This window comes from Passer domesticus, chromosome Z (genome assembly GCF_036417665.1).
Source record: "Passer domesticus isolate bPasDom1 chromosome Z, bPasDom1.hap1, whole genome shotgun sequence".
In the NCBI taxonomy this organism is placed as follows: domain Eukaryota; kingdom Metazoa; phylum Chordata; class Aves; order Passeriformes; family Passeridae; genus Passer; species Passer domesticus.
This window is the reverse complement of record NC_087512.1, coordinates 22248378-22270051: the sequence shown is the minus strand read 5'-3', so window position 1 is coordinate 22270051 and position 21674 is coordinate 22248378. Positions and strand designations below refer to the sequence as shown.

General features: G+C 35.9%; 1 protein-coding gene across 10 annotated transcripts in view; it reads right to left on the bottom strand.

Annotated features, from left to right (window-relative positions):
* NLN (neurolysin) overlaps positions 1–21674 on the bottom strand; it is a 37625-nt gene that overhangs the window by 14901 nt on the left and 1050 nt on the right. The window contains exons 1-7 of one of the 10 annotated variants that reach the window (XM_064405371.1): positions 18598–18670; positions 18135–18418; positions 9926–10182; positions 7509–7657; positions 4234–4341; positions 1933–2035; positions 1087–1247 (exon numbers count right to left, since the gene is read on the bottom strand). In XM_064405371.1, the coding sequence (XP_064261441.1) occupies positions 1087–1247; positions 1933–2035; positions 4234–4341; positions 7509–7657; positions 9926–10154 (750 nt within the window). In that variant the 5' untranslated portion in view covers positions 10155–10182; positions 18135–18418; positions 18598–18670. The other 9 variants (XM_064405372.1, XM_064405373.1, XM_064405376.1 and 6 more) reach the window with 9 other exon arrangements.

Genomic DNA, 21674 nt, shown 5'->3' with positions numbered 1-21674 from the left:
TTCTCAGTGTTTGCAGGTTGCTGGTTTTCTAGTTGACCTGATTCATTACACTCCTTATTATAACAACTTATCTTGTTATTTAATCAAAATATACACCATTTTCTTTCAGGTTGTGAAGAGCTTATTTCCTTTATCAACCATTTACATATGAAAGACATAAGGAAATCGCTGGCAGCAGGTTTAATTGCTTATTAGTGATAAAGACAGATTGCTAATTATTGTGCCAACATTCAAAGCTGGTTTGCAAATTTTTCTCTTTTGCCACTCTAACAATCAGTCAGAGAAATATCTGAAACAGAAAGCCCCAGAACTTGACCTAAACGTGTTGAAAAATCCTCAAGAACCTGAAAACGTAACTGTGTAAACCTCTAGTTTTGGAAAAGTGAGATTTATCGGGGGGGAGAATAATTAAACACTAGATTCAAAGACTGTCACACAGTTTTATTAAGAAATCTCTTTATATGTGTTGACTTGCAAAGTGTTCAGTTCCTGATGTCATTTTATTTTATCTCACCACATTTCCAAGCATTTCAAGCACAAAATCTCAACTCGGCTATTGTTCTCTAATACATGGTTGGTACAATTGTCTGAATGGCATATCCTTTATCTTTCAACGTTTTTTTTTTTTATTTTGTACCTGTCTAGTTGTGCACATATGCAATCTGTAGATTTCACATTTAATCATCAGTATTTATAATTTAAACCTGTGCTTAAATAACCCCTCTCTATTCTAAAAAATCCCAAAGGACTACAGAAGCCACTATCAGACACCCTTTTCTGTGATCAAAGTGTCTGTAAGCATCTGCAGAACACTGCAGGAAAATTTCACAGAAGATCAAAATCCCAGTTCTATTAACTGAACCACTTGAACATTAAGATACATATAAATACACACAGAGGCAGATTGTCAACTTCTAAGGTCTCAGAAGGATATCAGAATAAATTGGAGCAAGGCTCTGTTAAAGATCACATTGCTAAGTTTTGATTTGAAAATACAATGTGCAAAGTTCAAACCTAAGATTTGAATGTCTATCTCTATTTTTCAGCTCTGTCGCTGCACTGTAGAACAGTCAGTACACAACATACCTCTTTGCATCTTGAGTTAAAGGCAGATTCCATTTTTCTCCTGGTTTCTGAAATGCAGCACTTCTTCATAACAGGAAAATAGTGGGGATACTTTAAGGTAACTTTGTATTTGTCTTTCTCAGTTTTCTCTAAACTGTTAATAAAGTCATCAGGAAGGCCATCTATAGAACACAATTTAATAAAAAACGTTTACCAAAATTATCTACTCCCCCCCGTGTTTTTGTGAGACTGTTGCATTTGTTTTGCTGCAATCCACTTTGAGATCAGAAATCTCCACAGAAATATACCTCTTTTTTTACAATTTGCTAAAACTTTTTCAAATGTTACCAAGCAAAGGAAAATTTGGAAACACCTGAGAGCACAAGAAAAATACATGTAAGGCCACCAGATAAAAACTGAATACCATAAAAAAAAATCTGTGTTATTAGAGCGCATTTTATATGATGCCTTCAGATAATGAATCCCCAAAATCTCTGTCACATGAAATCTCTAGCTTGGTTTAAATTACCAATGAGTTAAACTTTATTACAGGACTCAAAAAGCTTTTCCAATAATTACACAGGTGATTGCTTGTTGATAATTGTGAAAAGGAACAGAGTAAAATTATGCTAAAGGAAGTAGGACCAACATTCTAACTTGATGCAAGGCAAAAACTTCAGGAAGCACAAATGTATGAAGACATCATGAACACCTGCAAAAGATAACTCTGAATTGATTCTGGAGAAGGACTAAAAAGGAAACAGAAAAGACTGGGAAACAGTCAGAATTTCATGCATGGGGCAAAAATCAGTTACTCCAATAAAACTGGAAGGTTGAAAAAACAGAAACAGCAAGCATGCTACTCACCAAGTTCTTCCTTAGAAAATACAAGAAATGTGTTTTCTTCATTCAGGTTTTTGTTAAAGTCTATACACAGCTCATTCAATTTTTTCTTCATTGTCTTTATTTCCTGTATTAGGTATAAACTGAATTTAGCGGAAAAACAAAAATCACAGCTGGCAATTTTTATCTTCCACATGAATAACATTTCATTTTTTTCAGATAAGCTCTCTACTAACCAACAGTAAATACCAGGACCGAGCAAATAACACATTGCAGGTAGCATCATACTTCACACCCTGTCAGTCTTCCTTTTGTGTTTCATTCAGTCCTGAGCAATATTGTGACCAAGGGCTATTGCTCCAACATTTAAAACTCAGCTTAGAGAGGACTAAAGAGATTAAATAGATTCACTAAACAGTTTCATTTGCTAACATTCAAGTATTTTCTATTATTTGAATAGCTAAATTACAATTTTATGTGTAAAAATATCTACTGAGATCAATGAGAATGAAGGGAGTTAAAAAGCATGCAACCTACTCAAAAACACTGTTTTGGAATTGTACAGGTATGGTATGACAGAAGGAAGAGTGTGCTCTCACAAGACGAAACCATTCTAAAACCTATTGTAAAAATCCTGAGAGTAATTTCTCTGAAACATTTTATAATATATCTCATAGCAAGTTTCTACATGTTATTGTCAAGTTCAAACGAACATAGTAGTTACCAGTAAGAGAACACACACCAAATACAAAACTAAATATAATTCATCTATTGTTCCCTAAGAAAATTCGAAATATCTTTAGAGGCATCAGTTATATGAAAATACACATCAAACTGTTCTCACTGGGAGAAGGATGTGGATGAAGATTGATTATTTTCTACAAAGGGTTAAGTCTATTCCACAGTCAGAAATAAAGGTCATAATATAGTCAGAAATATCACTCAGAATTTGAAGATAACTATGTTGGCAACTGTGGAATCCCACAAGATAAGAGCCAGTGTGTTTGTCTCAAACACCAGTAGCAGCGTGACTGTGGCACCAACCAAGGACTTTAGGTAACAACAGCCAAGGACTGCTGGCAATAACATGCTGTGAGAAAGAACAAGATGTGACTGGACAAGGGGCCATACGGAGGTAGGACAGCACTTTTCTGGGACAAAGGTCTATGATCTACCTCCTGGAGATAAGCACAGCTCAGTACAGCACAAACAGAGAAATGAGGTGCAGAAGCAGGCAAGGACTGCATGGGGGGAACAAGACCACCAAAGACCCCCAAAGCCCTCTGACCCATTTCCAGAACAGTGTAAAGAACAGACTGTGCATGACAGCTAATTTACATAGAAAGTGCAAAACTTTTCTCCAGGGCAAGGAAAATGTATCTACAAAACAGTACCCCCATCCAGGCCCAGGCGGTGCCTCTAGGTCTCTGGACACCTAGGCAGCTGGATTGATGCTGGAGGCATGAATGGTGATCTTTCTCCCTTTCTTCTTTCTCACTTCCCCTCTTCCATTAATTTATCTCACTGTCTTTTTCCCCTTCACTCTATCCCTTTTATTCAAAACCCACTCCTGTATGCTTATGCTAGGTCAGGGACTAACATACAATTTCCATACCAAGTATATACTTTACTAATGAAAGTCTGTAAGCTTTTGAAGACCCCCTGATTTTGCTGCTCCTTTCAACCACAAGCATCTGTATGAATCTTGGGTGCTCCCTTCCCATGAAGGGTGGGATGCCACAGCATCTCATACTGACAATTTTACTTCCTGATTGTCTGACAATTTCTTTCTAAGTCAGCTCTCCCTTAATGAAGAAAAATTCACAGAGCAGATTGTTTTCCCCTCTAACCTACTTTGATTTTTTTCAGATCTAAAATCTTAGACACATTTTACAACATCAATTAACTGAAACTAGTGTAGCTGTGGATTTGCAACAGTTACACATACTTTTGAATAGAAGTGCAGACTCACTAGTAACATTTTTTGAGAGGTCTGGTCCCTAGGAATTTAATTTAGGCACTCTCTACAACTGTAATATAGAATACAACTTTTTCAGCTAGGCTTCTTTTAGTCTCAAGGCTACAAAGTGATGCAGACGATCTCTATCTACTGTTTATCATGGATGTCTATCAGATTAGTTTAAAAACCTTCAAGTGACTGAAGTTTAAAGGATGGATCTGGAAGAATAGTTAAGATTAGAGCAGTAATTCAGCATATCCAAAAGCATGAAGTTCAAATATATGTTTAATACACCTAACTAACCATAAATTTATCCCTTCAACAGTTGGTAACATTTGCTTTACAAAAAAATAGTCCATATTTACTTTCTGTACTTCTTTAGGAAGATGGAGTCCATTTCTTCTCCCCACTTGAACAGATTTCTCTAGATATCTCTTTGTTTCAGGCTTTACATTTTCAAGATCACAGGTTTGCTGAAATGACAGTATAGAATAATTGAATTTATAATGCATTTTAAGAACCATACCAAGCATTAGAAGGGTTTAAACAGAGTTGTTCTTGAGAATACTGTCATATTAAAAAAGGGAACATCCTGGATTTTAATGTGAAGAACTCCCCCAAAAGAGTGACCTTACACAACAGTATTCTTATATTCATATAGAATGTTTTTAAAATATTCTTTTAGCAAGTGTCTCAGCACATTTACATGCTGTCATAATGGCAAGCCCTTTCAGTTTACAGTACAGTGCACTTAAACTTCTTCTGTAGAGATAACTTTCTTTTACATAGTTGAAGAAAATCAGTGCTAAAACACTGTACCCTAAAAGTTTGAGTGATTGAAGAAAAACCCCAAAAGATCAGAAGTGTCACTTCAGAATATCAGATGGCATATAATTTCAGCATATTTGTCTTCTCCAGAACCAAGCTATCAGTGGCAAAAATAAAACAGTATCACAGAAAATTTTGACTAGAAAGGGACCCAAAAGGACCATCATCTTGAATATACTACACATACAAAATTCTGGAACTCTCCAGAACTTTTAGAATTGTTGTGGTTGATGATTTCATATACTATTTCATACTTGTTTTCAAGTACCTTGCTAATTTATTCCAGGAAGAAACCTTCAGACAGAGTAAGAAACAAAGCCTACTTAGAATTCCATTAACAAATCCTGAAGCAGCTCTTTACATCAGGCTCTCCTCAGGGCATGTGGGTGGAGAAGACTGGCAACATTCTTAAGCATGCCACTACTAGTCAGCATGTGCACATATTAAGAGTTACAAAATTTAAAATGAAAGTTTCACTACCAAATTCACCTTTATTCTAAGTTTCAAACCTCAAAACACAAGTTTTTCAAAGAATAAAATATGAAGCATGTTCAACAACATAATTTTATGCAGAAATTTTCCCCCTGATGTGTGGGGAAAAGAATGTGACCATGTTACTTTAATATTTGCTTGAATTAAATGTAAAAACCTCAATGATTTTCCTCCACCAACAACTCTTAAATTAAGCATAATTTAGAAGGAGTACTACTGTTAACTTAGAAGAGTTTAGTCCCCATTAAGGGGAGCTAAAGCATTCTGCATGTCACTGAAGTCAAGGAGATTTGCTCATCTCTTAGTATGCTGTATTATAAATAACATGGAAGTGTTTTTTATAACATTCTCCTCACCCCAGTTTAATCTGGCCCCCTGAAGGATCATGAAAATGAATTAATCTACCTGAATTATTAAATTGCCAGTGAGGCCATGAAAAACCTGATTTAATCCAACTGTTTACTGCTGTTTTGAATTGGCAAAATAATTTCAGCCAAAATCTGAATTCTGCTTGTGGAAGTTCTTTTTTCATGTGTCCCTGGAGCCTGACTTTTTTACTGAGAGTTTATAACAGGGGGAGGTGTTAGAAATTTAGCAAAAATTAACAAGAACTTTATGATTTGGAAATACGAGTATTTGACCAGTCTGGCACTACTGGAAATTTAATATTTGTTTGAGAGCAAAACTCTTACTATTTTAACAGTTATTAGAATGGATATATTCTCAGAAGTTGCATCTCTGGCAAAGTAATACTAAAACATGCTGCAGTTAAGAAACATTTCAAAAAAACTTAAACCAAGACTTAAGCAAAAATTCTAACTTCTAAAGGTCAAAGACTGCTCCAAGTGAAAATGAAATAAGAAAACACCAAATGAGAAAAAAAATTAAGAGAATAATACTAGTGAATAACAGCAATCAGTTTTCACTACCTACTGTCAGATAGTCCTGTAAAATATCTATCTATTAAAAATAGATAGATAAATAGATATGTTAGATTAGTCCTCAATGTATCTGTGCATTCTATAGTGGAGGGTGGGGCAAATCACAGTAGATAATACACACAAATCAAGCCATTTAATTACTAGCAACAGAGCAGGGGAAGAAGAAAAAAAATCAACATAAAATATACAAGGGAAAATATCAACACAAGGCACTATCTGCCAACACACAACAGAACATACTCAGAATGGGGTTATTATATACTTCCACAAATATGTAACAAGAATACCCAGCTAGAGGAGAACACTTGAAAATTTCCCTGGAAAACACAGCAAAAGAAGACAATGGTAATGGAAGGCAATTTAGTACAGTTCTGCAAGTATTATTCTAATTCCCAGTCAAGCCTGCAAAAATCACATAAGGTAACCCCAAGAAATAGGGCTCCAGTATCTTATGAGCATTACAAGAAGATTAAAAATCAGTGGTGTTGAGAGGGAAAATTAACACATAAAATACAGAAAAACTTTTTTTTTGTTATCACTTTAGATAACTTCCTTGCATTATCCATATATTGCACTTTAAAGAAAATTATTACTAAATGCCACCAGACACATTGGAACAAAATCAAATATTCTTTCTGATATAACCAAAAAATACAACCAAATATTCTTTCTTTGAGATACAAAATAAACAGTACAAATGAAGAATATGAGATACCTATAGGTGCTTAATTAAAAGAGAAGCTAAACAGAAACACAAAAAGAATAGAAACTGGTTCAAAACTAAATGCACCTTTTAACATACTTTTATTTTGAGACTGAAGAAACAGATGAAGAGGATACAATGTAATTGTCTATAACTAGCTGATCAAAGAGGTAATTTCAGAGGTCAATGCCACTTATAGTCTCTCATTAACCTACATCACTTAAAACAACTTTTAAATTTAAAATTCTCAACTTTTTCAATAAACCAGAATTTTGGATACAAATTCAAAAGCAGTATAAGATAATGTAAGTGCTGTATTGCCTGCTTTCTTCCCTCCCTCTTGGAACAAGCTCAGCCAGTAGAAAACAAAAAAATTTTTCCTAATAAGTTTCCCTCTTTTGGTTTAGATTCCTTGTATAAATTCTTTGAAAGACTAGACAAAAGTCAAAGCTATTGCAATGGAGAGAGAAGGAGACACAGATCTAGATATGAAAGGCAAAGAGTAGGAACAGCATGATACACTGTTTTCTGTTGTACAGCAGGGTCCCACTGGAAAGATTTGAGTGGCACAAACACAGAGGAAACACAAAGTTATTCTGAAAAGCAATGTATATACCAAATAATTTTAGATAAATTTAGATATGTGTCACAACTTATGCAGACATATGTTATTTACCTGTAAATAAACAATCTTCTGAAACACATCTTCTCTCATGCTCATCTCCACATCAAAATTTGACAGTTTTTTGTCAGCTTCTGTACTTGCTAAGCGTATCTCTTTGTCAGGGGAGACATGCTGGGGAAAATCCAACATGCTTCTTTCCACTGTTTAAATAAGAGGCAATGAACACAGAAGGATATACATGCTTTAAGGATAAGGACCTTCCCCTCTTCTGTCATTTATAAAAGACATAAGAAAAAAGTATCCAAAGCAACCTGACACATACAGCAAATAAAGTGATTACATGTAATATAAAATTGAATAGGTGAAAGGACAAAACTACACACCATTGTAACAAATAAATATTTTACAGAAGATTTCTAAACCCCAAACCAATTATCTCATCATCTTCTGCAAAATCAGCTGAATGGTACATAAATACATAGAAATGCTTCATCTTCCAAAAGTCATGTAAGTGAAGACTGACGTTTCATAGCTGGCACAGATGCTTCCATGTTAGCATTTCAAGTCAGAAGCTCTGAATCTTTCAAATATGCCCATCTGTCCCGAAGTTATTTTTACATTGTTATGAGCGCAGTGTCAAATCCCCATGTACTGCACTCTTCTGTGTTTAAGAAGAAACAACATGGCAAACAGGGAAGATGCTGTCTGCGCACTCTGAACTTCCAGAGATTGGAAACTGAGTAATACTACTTTTTTAGAATATACTTTTGAGATTAAGTAAATCTTTGCTATTAAAGGAACGTTACATCTTACAATGACATTGAATAGAAATCCTAAAATATAAATGAATTTGCTTAATTAAAAATAAAATTACACTGTCTCTACCATCTACCTTTCCAAAAGTAGATTTTAGAATAACATACTAGGCTGATTTAAAGCTTTGTAATTTTATGTGATATGCAGTCATTTTATCAAGCTCCAAGACAGATTCAGAAATGCAACCATGGGCATGTGATTCTTCTTGAAGTCCTTAGGAAACTTGCCCCTTCACCTCCTGCCCTTATCCAAAGATGTTTCAAAATTATAAACGGAGTTTTGGCAGCTTCCAAGTGTAATTTAAAGTCTCTTGTCATCTCTGTCTTTTTGGATAATGAGCTGCAGTTACTGGGGTAGGTCTTTGTGTGAAAGGGACACACAGGCCTTAAATTCCAAGTTTCTTATGGAAGTCTTGCTGTGGTAATACATCCCTCCATATGCCATGGGCTGTCTCACAGGAGGTCATGATAATTTTACATACAGCTTTGAAGATTAGCATTAAAATCTTAAATGTGACCCACTACTGCAACAGTATGTAGTGAAAAATGTACATCTTCCATCAAGTCTTGGTGGCTGTGCTAAAAAACTGATGACCAAAGTTTTCTGAATCAAACACAGATTTTGGTTCTGTAAATTTTTTTGGTGAAAAGATTTACAATAATTATACCAAATTGGTATATTGGTACAACTAAAACTGAAGCTGGCAGCAGGCTTTTTTTTTTTTTAAGATTACAATCTTTCTGAGTATCCCAGAATAAATTCCAGCTAATTCACTGGATGTGCAACTTAAAGTAATGTGAAATCCAGACTATTATTACAGTATAATCATTCGAGATGCCAACTGTGCTTTTTTGCTAGTCACAGATTTTATTCCCAGCCAAGGCGGCTGTTTCTAGCACCTGTGTGGCTACTGTAGATTTTTTTAGAGTACTTAAAAGAATTTGACATCTATTACACTCACTGTTTTATAAATAATGCAGCCACCATATGAAAGGTTTTTCTCAACAAGACACACGATATGTAGTTTGTACTTTACTTATCTCCTCTGACAATTATTAACAAATTAACTGAATGACCTGTGTTTGACCATTACAACCCACCCACATATTGGTATGGATTGATAATTCATTCAGAATAATCTAGATGTGACTGCATGACCAATCTCTCCCTAAATTCTTTAAGACCTCACAGGCCACAATTTAAATGTGAGTAAGTAAAGAAGTCTTCTTTCAATAGCATATTCAAAATTTTTTCATCCTCACATTTTCTCCCCTAGCAGTTTATCAACATTTTCATTACTCCATTCAACTTGCTTGCATAAGATTCCGCAGTGTCTGAAAAAAACACTGCTTACCACGTGTAATGCACTATGCATACCACAGATGCTGCAGCCTACACTGCTGCAGTGTTCCCTGGCAGCTGCACATGGTTGGAAATGTAACTGTGTGGAGCTTCACATGCAAAACCAAAACAGGTGACTAATGCAGGCCTCTGGGAGGTCCTGAAAGATTATGGACTCTTGAGAGGCCTCTACACATTCCACACAAGAACAGCAGGGATCAAAAGTGGAAGCAACAACTATTTTTTCTCAATGCATCCTTATGTGCAGATGGAATGCCTTATGCAAAGAAATACAGAAAACACATGCTAACCTGCATATTCCACTTCTATATCTGCCAAAGCCCGTATGGTATTTTCGTGTGTTACTTCTTCAATTTCAAGCATCCCGACACTGTCATATACATGTTTTGTCTTCCTTATAAGTTCTTCTGTTCTCGTTCTAATTTCCTCTGGTGACAGGTCCCATCTCAAAAGGTTTCTTCCTGACGCTATGTATGAAGAAGCCTTGAGCTGGCTAGTAATTTCTGCTCCTAATGTCATTCTCAACACAAGCTGTGGCCCAATGGACCTGAAAGTATAAGAATGATCTTTACACAGCAAGATTCCAGTTCAAGAGACAGTTTACAGTAAATATTAAAAAAAACAGCATCAGAATATTTTAGAAGGAGGAACAAAGTCCTTTTTAGAACTGTTATCTTTATCAATTAAGTCTAATTTTTAAATAAATCTGTCTTATACCTCTTTCATTTAGAGTATGACTAAGTGCAAATAGGGACAAAAAATCTGGTATTGACAAAACCATACAGATTAAATTATGAGTCAACCTTCTACGAAAAACAGCACTGCAGTTACTGGAACTCTACAGAAATAGACAGTATTAACATTTTTGAAGTAAGGAATAAAACCCACATAGTGATTTGTAGATGACAAGGAACAAGAACTGCAAAGTTGCACAAAATAAGAATAAAAAACATCACTTGATTGTATTCATGGTAGCAAATAATTTTATATTTATACAGGATGTCTGCAACATAATCAGCATGGGAGGAAATATTCTAGTTGTTACTCATCTGAAAATTTATTCCTTCAGTTGTGCTGATTTTAAACAGGCATTTTCACTCTTTTACCAGAAGAGGTACATTCCTTTACTACAATTTATGTATTAATAATCTATCAACTATAGTTCTAATCAACTCTATTTCAGCTTCTTTAAAATTAAGTTTGTATTCAAGTAGTCAAACTTGCTGCATTTTTTACTATCATACAGTCTCTGGCTGTCAGAGACTTACTATCTGTCTTCCTATTTCAGCTACATAATTTAAAAAAATTAAAAATCACAGGTGGTTATGGTAACAATGACAACTTAAAATTTTCAACAATAACCAAAGAAATACACAGAGATCTTGCTAATAAAGGGATGTTTACTTCACACTGTTTTCCATTAAGTAACCTTTTCTCTTAACACTAGCCATTGTACCTGTATTGATTTTATTGTAAAACCTGCCTGGTATGTGCAAAAGTGTACAGAGAGTTTCTGGCATACAATGCAAGGAGCATGCATAAAAGACAGCCAATTTTAGCCTGGAGGAATAGCAAAGCAGAAGAGTGAAAGGCCAACAATGCATGCATTGTCTTCTGTTTGAAGAAAAGCAAAATTTTTGTCAAAAGTCTGCCAATTCTATAACAGAATTACTCCAGAAATAGCCTAGCCAAAATTATTTGATGCAAGACAAAAACAAAAGACAACATTTCTACCTATGCTTTATGTTGAAATAGATTCTTCAGATCTTTCCATTCCAGTGTAGGTAAGTTATTTACTTTTCCCTTTAGTGGCATACAGAAACATCTGGGTCCAGTATACTGATGATCTAACTTGGAAAATGAAGTGCAAATAAAGAATATTTGTTCAACCTCTGTTCTTTTTCTCTGATACCAACTGAGTTCTGCTGCTAGGGCTTTAGTAACTTCTCCACTGGACTACTGAAACTTTGAATTTCAGATATAAGTTTAGGATAAATGAAGCTGTTGTCATGAAAGCAAAAGCTTAAGTAATAACATTCTCAGAAAGCATTAGTTTCCCGTCCCCAAAATCTACTGAAATCTACCCTGAATCTACAAATCCATTAAAGAGCAGTATTTCACTAAGTCACAAACAGATTCTCAGTGGACTGTCCTGTATCTAGTTTTTCACTCATTGCTAGCACAGGTCTGGTAAAACCTCTTGGGAGGTAAAGGGAAGCTCCTCAGAAATAGTTTTATGGCTCTGAACTCTACTCCACACCACCCACACCCAAGAAGATGAGAAAGACTACACAATGTTCCAAACTGAAGTCAAAATAAAAGTAAAGTGGAGTCAAAGGAAAACAACAGCCTGAGCAACAAAAAGTATGCTTAAGTGAAGGATACTAAGCAGATATTACTTTTAAAGAGAACCATTGCTTTCAGTCATTCAGTATCTTCACCTAGAAATTTAGACAATACAGCCCTGTCTCTGACCAACTGCCTATCAATCCAAAACAAACACTAAAACAGTCACAGCACCAACATATTACATCAATTTCAGCCTGTGCAACAAGATTTATTAATAATGAAAGTTGGACTGAGTTCATGAACTGGAATGTAGGGTCTCAGATTACCAGAGAACACTATTTTTAAATACTAAAAAAAAGATGCCACGTGATTTTCTTAGTATATTGGCTAGTTTAATTAAGACATATATCGTATAAATTTGAGAGCTGCATAAATTATTGGCATAAATACCAGCAATTGTTGACTACCTGTTAGAAACAGGAAAACACAGGACTGCCCAGTTTTGAAATGCTGATAAATAAATAATATTTTCCAGACGTGTTGCTACCTTGCTACCAGACTGTACTAAGACTCTACTAAGACTCAAACTCAGACTGTACTAAGACTCACTCAGACTGTACTAAGAAACAAACTAACATCACCTTAATAAAAAACTGTGCATGTAAATATATATGCACAGGTGAAATCTTGGCCATTTCTTTCATGCCTTAGTGTTTTGAACTATTTATCTACGTAAAACTATAAATAAATAAATTCCTAAAACTCCATGTATAAGACTACAATATTTTAATAACTTTGCTCAAAAATAAAACACAGAAACAATGTCAAGATCAAAAATAGTAAGTAGACTGTAAAGAAACATGAAAGAAGAGTATAACTAAAATAATATGAAGCTCAAAAATACTCTGCAGTTACATTTGACATGCTATTAGAGGAAAATATTAAATTGTATCACTGAGGGAACCTTTAACTTCCAAGATATATAACTGGAATATAATTTCTATTAATAGTTCTAAGAACAGTGAAAAGTTTTCTTCAAACACTGAACCAAGCAGGTACAAATACTATTTTAGACTTGCTTTTGGTAAACAGCACCAACATTACAGAACAGCCAACTACTGCTTGCACTGAGCAATCAGAAGTTGATTCAGTTTAAGTTAGATGGCAGGATGTTGCCTTGCATAGGGTGTTGCTAATGCCTGAACTATTTGGCTCAATCTGCTTCAGGTACCACATGCAGTTTTCTCTGGTGTAGTGCAGAACACTAGAGGCATCTGAACAAGCCTGGGTTAAGTGTAAGGCTCACATCCAGCAACAGCATTGCATTAAGACATTTCTGTCAGTGCTCCTCCTTCCATTGATCATTTCTGCCCCTGTACCTCACTCCATCAAAGGTATCAGCACAACAGTTGTTAGAGTCCTACTTAGAAAATATTCAGGACAGCATATAAAATTAAAAAAATAATGAAAAAAAAAAATAAAGAGGAAAAATAAAGGGGACCAAAAACATCCAGGGGTGACAGCTTTTTACCAGGTAATCAGTCCCATCACCCTTTTAATGAGTGACTTCAAAACAGCTGTGTTGGCCTAAACAAAGTGTCTGTAAAATAAAAAATGTCAGTAGCAACCTAAACTTTCACTACTGCCAGAAACACATATGAAATCATTAAATCAGTCTAGCAAAGAGAGTCTCAAGATGATTGCAGTCATTAAGCATGCCATTTAAATGTCCTAAAGTAAAAAGAGTTATTGATGCTAAGAGGCAATACAGGCTTAAGAACAAATTAGAATAAATTGGTCAGGAATACATGAAAGCTAGAATTGCAATAGATATAGGTAAGCATAAGGGCAGTGAGACTCTGAAAGAGATGTCCAGTAAGTCCCAGCAACTGAAAACATCTCTATTTATAACATGGTGCTTGACTGGCTTATAAAATATATTAGGTTACTTGGTTACCTAAGGTAGCATGGGACTAGATTTGATCACCCCAAATGCCCTTCCCAGTCCCTGCATTTCTGTGAGGTCCTTCAAAATTAACACAACCTTATTGCACTTTTATAGTAAATATCTAACTGGCCTCTATTGGCAATTTGCACTGGCCTTTTTCTGGGATGAGTCCTATGGCATCTAATAATGTCAATGGAATGACACAGGGCAGACTGAAATATTTTATGCATTTGTGCAGTGCTTCATCCATTTAGAAGAACATTGGGAGGAAAGGCACATAAGGTTTCATTTGGACTTTCAGTTATAACAGAGATTAATACAGACGCAGCTGTTTTCACAAATTATGGTGAAAACATAATCAAACCAGCTAATCTGCCAATCCCAAAAGCAGTAAGAATGGTATTTTCTATCAAAAGCAGAGTAAGTTGAATAACACTTAAAAACTTAGTAGCTACTTCTAAAAAAGCATTTTAAAGAATAAAGCAAAGCTTCTAAGTTGCAGAATGCAATTGCAGAATGCCAGGTAATTTCTTGCACCAATAAATGTACAATTTGATTACTTGCTGCTTCTGGAAAATAGAAATTTGATTTGATTTTAGAGAGGGTAAGAACCTTTATAATACTCCATTACAGCAATACAGTGGCCAACATAACTGCTGTAAAGACAAAAAATGCAATTGAATTAACAGACTTGCTTTTTAACTTGTGCAATATCTTAAATATATTAAACATTTATGTAAGTTTGGCTTTGCTTAGAAACATTTTCTGTGACTGAAATGTGTGTCAAGCAGTCTTTTACTGGCATGTTCTATTAACACTATTAAAATTAAACAAGAAAGCCACAATCTGTGAAGAAGCAGCAGGGAGGCATAGCACCAGCTTTAGAAAATACAGACAAAAGCCAAGATCCTCCTGCTACTGAAAACCACTATATAATGCAGTTATATTAATTTATCAAAATATATCAAAATTCAAGCCTGCTGTCTCATTTAAGTCTGATTACAGATTGATAGTTTTAATTCCATCAAAGAATTTTTAATGGCACTTTCAGTTTTCAAATTCTTCAAATCTTCACCTAAACAGTATTAGTTACAATGACAAGTATAATTTTACAGAGTGAAGTAAATGAACTAATGTATTTCTGGGAAAAATATATACAGACCAATTTATTGTACTTGCAAATACATTTGACAGTTCCACGTAGCCACACAAAATCAGCGTATGCTGAATTAATGCAGGATGGAAAACTATATTCTCTCCTGACAAAAGAGAATAACAGCTTCAGAAAGTGAAGTGAGAGCCAAAATTTTAAAAAGAAAGACAGAGGGCTGTGTGTGTGTGAGAGACAGAGCAAATTCAGATGATTTAGTCATCCAGTTCTTAAATACTCTAATACAAATAAATACAATTAAGTCTTTCTTGCTGGATCTTCAGAGGACATTCTTACGAATATAAGTAAGAGCAGATTTGCAAATCACAACTAATATAATGAACAACTATTTCAATCAGTAACATACAGTATGAAAAATGCTGGATTTCAAATTCAAGAGAAATTTTGGTCTTTCTATTTTTTGAAACAGCATATCTTAGCTAAACAACACTTCCTGGTCTTCCACGCTGCAGGAGAAGCAGTTGCACACTGGAAAGCAGCACCGTGTATCTGAAGACTGTACCTACTAGATACCTGCAAATCAGTACCCACAGGGGCTCAATGTTCTGACTCCACCTAGTGGCCTCACCCAAATGAAAAACAAAACAAAAACTAGACACACCTTACTAAGGCAATATAAAAACTGACAGTTTGCCTCAGGACAAGTTATTTGATACTTGAGTAACATCTCATACCTCAGCATTTCCCTGGAATTCAGAGTCAAGTGCTACCAAATATATACAAATGACAGCAGACAGGCACAGTTTAAGTAAAGTTTTTAACAGTCAAGCCTCACGTGAAATGGAATTTAAAAAAAAATTAAATTAAGTTAAAAAGGATTTCAAAACCAAATCTCAATTCAGCAGCATCTAATAAAATATACATTACCATTGGTCTGTTTCACAGGATGGGCTTTATAAAAAATTTAACAGGCTAAAATATATTATTTAGAGATCCTTAGTTTTTGCTTGAACTTAAAATATACTTTCATGTTACTTTCAGTTTTGATGCACAACTTTAGACAAGAACTGACTGTGTATGTAATAGTAAAGCAATGACAAAATTAACCAAAACAAGAGAACTGGGTAGTACAAGGTAAAACAAGAATGGAAAAAAAAGTCCAAGAAGAAACAGCAGAGTTAAACGGCTCAGAGTTAATCACAGGGCAACATTATTTCAGCTAAGCCAAAGGAATGAAACTATAACCCTTCAATATATCATTTCTTCCTGCCAGACAAACACACATGAAGTCCTTTTTCCATTTCCCTTCTCAGTCCTCTCATCTGTTTGGCTCTTAACAGTATACGGAACAGTAAATACATGCCTTGAATTCCTGGGCCATTTTCTTTGGAAAAGTATTTGGCTCTGTGTCATAACTGTGTTTGGCACAGACATATCTTACTGTAGCAAAAGGATAGCATGTCTAGTACTTCCTAATTTAAAGTTCCATAACTGCCATTAGAAACTGATTTTTAAAGCTGCATTTGAAGAAACAGAAAATCTAGCAGCTTCTGACACTAAACCTTAATTTTATCACATCTTTCAGAAGAAAGAAATTCTCTGCAACTGAGTTCACTGTACAGTCAACATTAACTATACTTTTAGGTCTTCCAGTGTAATTAGCAAGTCAAAAAAACCTACAAGTCATGCAAACATTTAAAAACTTTTATTGATACATTCATTACCCTCAGTACTCATGACCTTACTATCTGACCACAAATATTTACTGGTTTTCCAATAGAATTAACATCAGAAAATTAACTGAAAAGGTGCTCCATGGCAGCTAACAAGAGGCCCAGACCTTAAGTAGGAACTAAACCAGTGTACTCAAAGTGTAACTTAATTATTTCTTCTCCCCTTTTCCTCTAACAGTCTTTAAACGAAAGGAATTTGGAAACTGGTCTGATTTGCTTTCATGTAAGGAGGTGATTTCCACACAGTAGACTGCAGTGGAACACTCAGAAATGCTAGGGTATGGTTTCTGCAATGTCTGATCTCTAAAATTATGGTATCCATGGTTTTAGGGAAAAAAACAGAACAAGACCAAACAACCAATGAACCAAACACAAAAACCCCAACATGCCCCAAAACCCAAACCATAAATTACTAGTACCACTAATTTAGGTTTCACAGCACTTTGTGAATTGTACCCATTGCGTGTCACAGCAAACCTCCACCAAAGTTACTTGCTTGCAGGATCTCATGAAAGAATATTCTCAACAACACTTGCATGTAGACAGTAATTGTACTATACTGAGTCTGAAGCACAAGGCATTAATTGAGGTTGTCTTATTGTTTGGCTCTACTATCAGGTGAACTGTGGAAACACAGTGGGAAAAAATTGCTTTTAAGGTCCTACAGTTCTCTCAGGTGCTGCTGCATAAGCACATATCATATTTCCATCATGATAGCCATAAACAGCAAGTGCAGGCTGTTTAGTGCAAACAACACACTCCCAGGATAGCTCAGTAGTTGAATGCAATCAGCTAATGCATGGGAAACAGCTTGTTGACTCTATCTGAAAAAGAGCTGGTACTGCAGGACAGAGAAAAATACTGGGAGTTTGTAAACACTTTCTCTTGATACCCAGTGCTAATCAGCTCAGCCTCTTCCATGGAAATATGCTTTGACTTCTCACTAATCTTGTCTCATAGAGTCAAAGCAATGAGAAATGTTCCCTTGCCATCACTAGTTAGTTGGAAAATGCTGTGTCTTCATAGGGATGATGACCTATGCTGCCTTACTTGTTTACCACCTTAAATCAGTCTTCCCATCTCCTTGGGAAGACAGTGTATTATGAACATGCCACGTTCATTTTAGTGCTTGCAAAATCCCAAACAGCCTGATCAACACCACAAATTAGGAAAGGAAATGAAGTCTGCTTTCTTCTCTGGCTTTTGAGTGAAAAATGATTTAGGAACACTGTGCTTTGCAGGCTGGTTAAAGGTTATGTGAAATATTGTTCCACCACAATTAATATGGCAAAGAACTTTGCTTATTTAATTTTTCACTGAAGAAATAAAAAGTGACTGTTAGAGATGGTATTAAAAACACAAGTGTCCAGTAATATCTTGCTCAGAAACAAGTAAAATCATTACCATCCTCAACTCACCTTCTCTAATCTAAGCACAGATAACATTCACTGAAAAGAAGTCTCCTCCACAGAGAAAAATTCAGACTCAAAAATCTATAGTTCAGTTAATATAATCTATTTTATTTCCACAGAACTATGTTGTTGTGGGCTGAGAATGTAGATCCTCTTGCAGGCAAATGGTTTTAAAAATTAGGCTGCTGTTAAAAATGGCTGCTTATTTTTCTGAATGGAACTATGTGACCTGTGGAATCCTGCAGGGTTCCATGTAGGTTTCTGTATTCTTTCACGTCTTTATACATCACCTGCAAAAAGCTGAATGAAGTCACAAAATTTACTAATGAATATTTCCTCATGACAATGCAGCGTATAAAAGGCAGCCACAAAGAGATGAAAAATAATGTCACAACACAGAAAAGTTTAAAACCACTAACAAAGTGAATTTCAGTCTTAATAAATGTCACACACTTCTGACTTTACATACACAGGAGGAGTTGTGAGACATCTAATCATTCTGGAGACAAAACATTTCAACAGAAACATCAACAAAGAAGCAGCTGCAAAGAAAGAAATTATAGGATTTAGTAGAGGTGGAATAGAACAAAACATAGAAATTCATTATACTACATGCATTTCTGATTGTCTGAACAGTTAAACTCTCTTGTCTTCTGTTCTCCCACTTGCCAAAACCTTTTTCTGTTCTACCAAGTCATGATGAATTAGAAATAACAGACTCAGAAACAATCAGCTGCAGCAAGCAATGGACTCCACTCAAAGTACAAATACTAACTAGACTGGGATTCTTTGGAATGGAAAAAAAAAATCACAGAATAAAGCACAACCAAGGAAGTACTTCAAGGATCTAAACGATCATGAAGAGGATGGAGAGAATGAACAAAGATCAATTTTTAAACTGTAAATTTCAACATAACCAGCAAAAGTTTTAGGAGACAGTTTCAATATTAAAAGTTATCACTGAACAGATTTTTATACAAGATCATATAAAAGAAACAGTTTTTTGCTACAAGTCCCTAATTCCTAGACGGTTCTGAAAAGATAATACTAGATGTACATATTATCTTACATGTTTTCTAAGGTACCTCATCCTGACTCCTGCTGAACAATGGTTAGACTTTTGAACTAACCCAAACTACTCTAAAGAAATCTTTCCAAGACAGGCATTTCTTGCTTTATAGAAAGAATGAGAGAACAGGTGTGTCCTCAAAATACATTAACAACATTGTTTAGCATGGTCTAACTAGTGCTCCATGGGTCAAATAAAGTCCACAAATGCTTGCTAGCTCAACAGCTTTGTCTCACCCAATCCAGGAAATAATTTTGTTCTGCAAATTCAATCTAATAGACAAACTGTCCATCAGGAGTCTGCTGTGGTTAGAAAGGTGGTAGCTGGTGCTTTTAACCACAGGAAAAATTGCTGCTGCAATACGCAGGTGAGTTTATGCAGTCCACAGAATATAGGGAAAAGCAAAAATGTTCTAAATGTCTTGTTTGGGCTTTGCCATTTTTGAGGTGTTGGACCTGATACTTCAATGAATGAAACAGATATATTATTGTTCTAAGTATGAAATAGGAAAATTACTATGGAAGTTCTTCCCATTTCTTTGTCCTTCAGTGTCATTCCTTCTTCTGCCTTTTCCCAGCCTCAGTTTCTTGCTGGTTTTCTTTCTCAGCAAGAGAAATGATAGTGTTCAGAGTTTCCTTCCACTTTCTTTCATTATATTGATACCTGTGTATAGTACAGTATGTTGGTACCTGTCTCAGTCATGTACATGGATTTCATACTCAAAACCCGATTTTGAATATTTTCAAAGAAACACCCCAGAATTCAGGAATCCAAGAAATTTTTTTAGAACATTAAAATTATTCAAATCAGTGTGTCTTCTTTTATTTTTTTCATATATAAGAATATCCTCATAAAGTAAACAGACGTCTATGCTTAATTATGTAGCCAGTTTTTCCCCATGTATTTTATTGCATTAAATCTACATTTTAAAATCTTTTGAATCTGAATGGGAAAAAAATTGGAGAAAGCCTCCTTCTGCAAGGCTGCCTATTTTAACCAAAAGAATAAAACCCTAACATCCTATTATTTAATGTAAGGCATAATACTTGACACTTGCTAAGAATGGTCATTTTTATCTCATGTTAAGATGCCCTCAGGAAAAATAGAAGCTGGGACAGAACCCATTCAAGATTTCTGTGACGAGCTCCTTAACTTTTGAAAGTTAAGAGGTCACTATGACACACTCAAGAATACTGTGTTTCATGATACAATTATGTGGGCACATTGAAATGATGACTTGAGAAAAAAAAAAATCACAATTAATGAAGTGCAGCAACCATTCCCCATTTTACTGATTTTACTTAAGAAGGAGGTACCTTCATTGTCCAAATGCAAACTGCAACCAAAGATAAACCTTTTTATATAAAGAAAATTTTAAAACCCTTCTTGTAAGACAAAGATAGTCGACGAGGAGAAGAGTGAAAATGATTGCACAAAAAAAGGAATGTAAATGTAAATTAGGAAAAGAAAATAGATATGCACTTTAATTAGCACTGGAAAATAAATCACTTAATTTTCAACAGCAGCAGGAGCCTTACGAAAATATTCTGATTCTTATTTTTTATCTGCTAATACTGCTCAATCCTAATTTGAAATGAACAAAGGCTGTGAAATAGGACAAAACTGTACACTTTGTGCAGTAAGCACATGACTATCATTTCTCAAAAGAACATGTGAGGCAACCATCTTTTCCATTTCATGCTGAAATTCAGCTCTATTCTCTTTACCACAATGCACCCTCATACTATTTCAGTGCTTCCTATCAAATGCAGTCCTTTAGAGAGGCCAAAATAAAAGCAATTATGTCTATTTGTCTAGTCCGCCTAGAACTGACTACAAGCCTTCTTTCATACCGGTTTTCTGGGGTCCGTTTAGAGCTAGTGTTCATTATGGAGAAAATAGTATTCCCCTATTTTAAAACCTTTTGACATTACACTGTTACCTGTTTCACCTGTCCTACAACGTGTAGTAGTGACACACCTTTTCATAAAGCTACTATGAGCACACTGCCGGTTTGCTTCACGTACACCCTGCTGCAGAGCCCCGCTGTTACAGCCGTATCCCTCAATCCATTGTGTTCTGTCCGATTTCTCTTGCAGTGATTCTGACTCAGTGCAAAGAGGAGACCTCGCCTTGCCCATGCTGCCCACCTGGAAGCCGTGCACAACGGAGCCCCCGGCAGGGAGGGCGGGCTGCGGGAATCGCTCCAGGAGCTGAGGCAATAAAACCCACAGGCAGTCAGGTTTCCTGCCGCACTATCCGCCTGGCCCCTCGGAGCGCGGCAGCTCCCCCTCAGCCCGGGGCTCAGGCCCAGCTCCCCGAGCGAGGACCGAGAACCTCCTGCCAGCCGCGGACGGCTCCGGGCTCCCCCGGCTTCCAGTCGGGCCGTGCGGCCCCTGCTCTGCCGCCCCCCCGCCCTCACACACCCACCCCCGCCCTCACACACCCACCCCCGCACCGGACACCGCTCCCGTCCG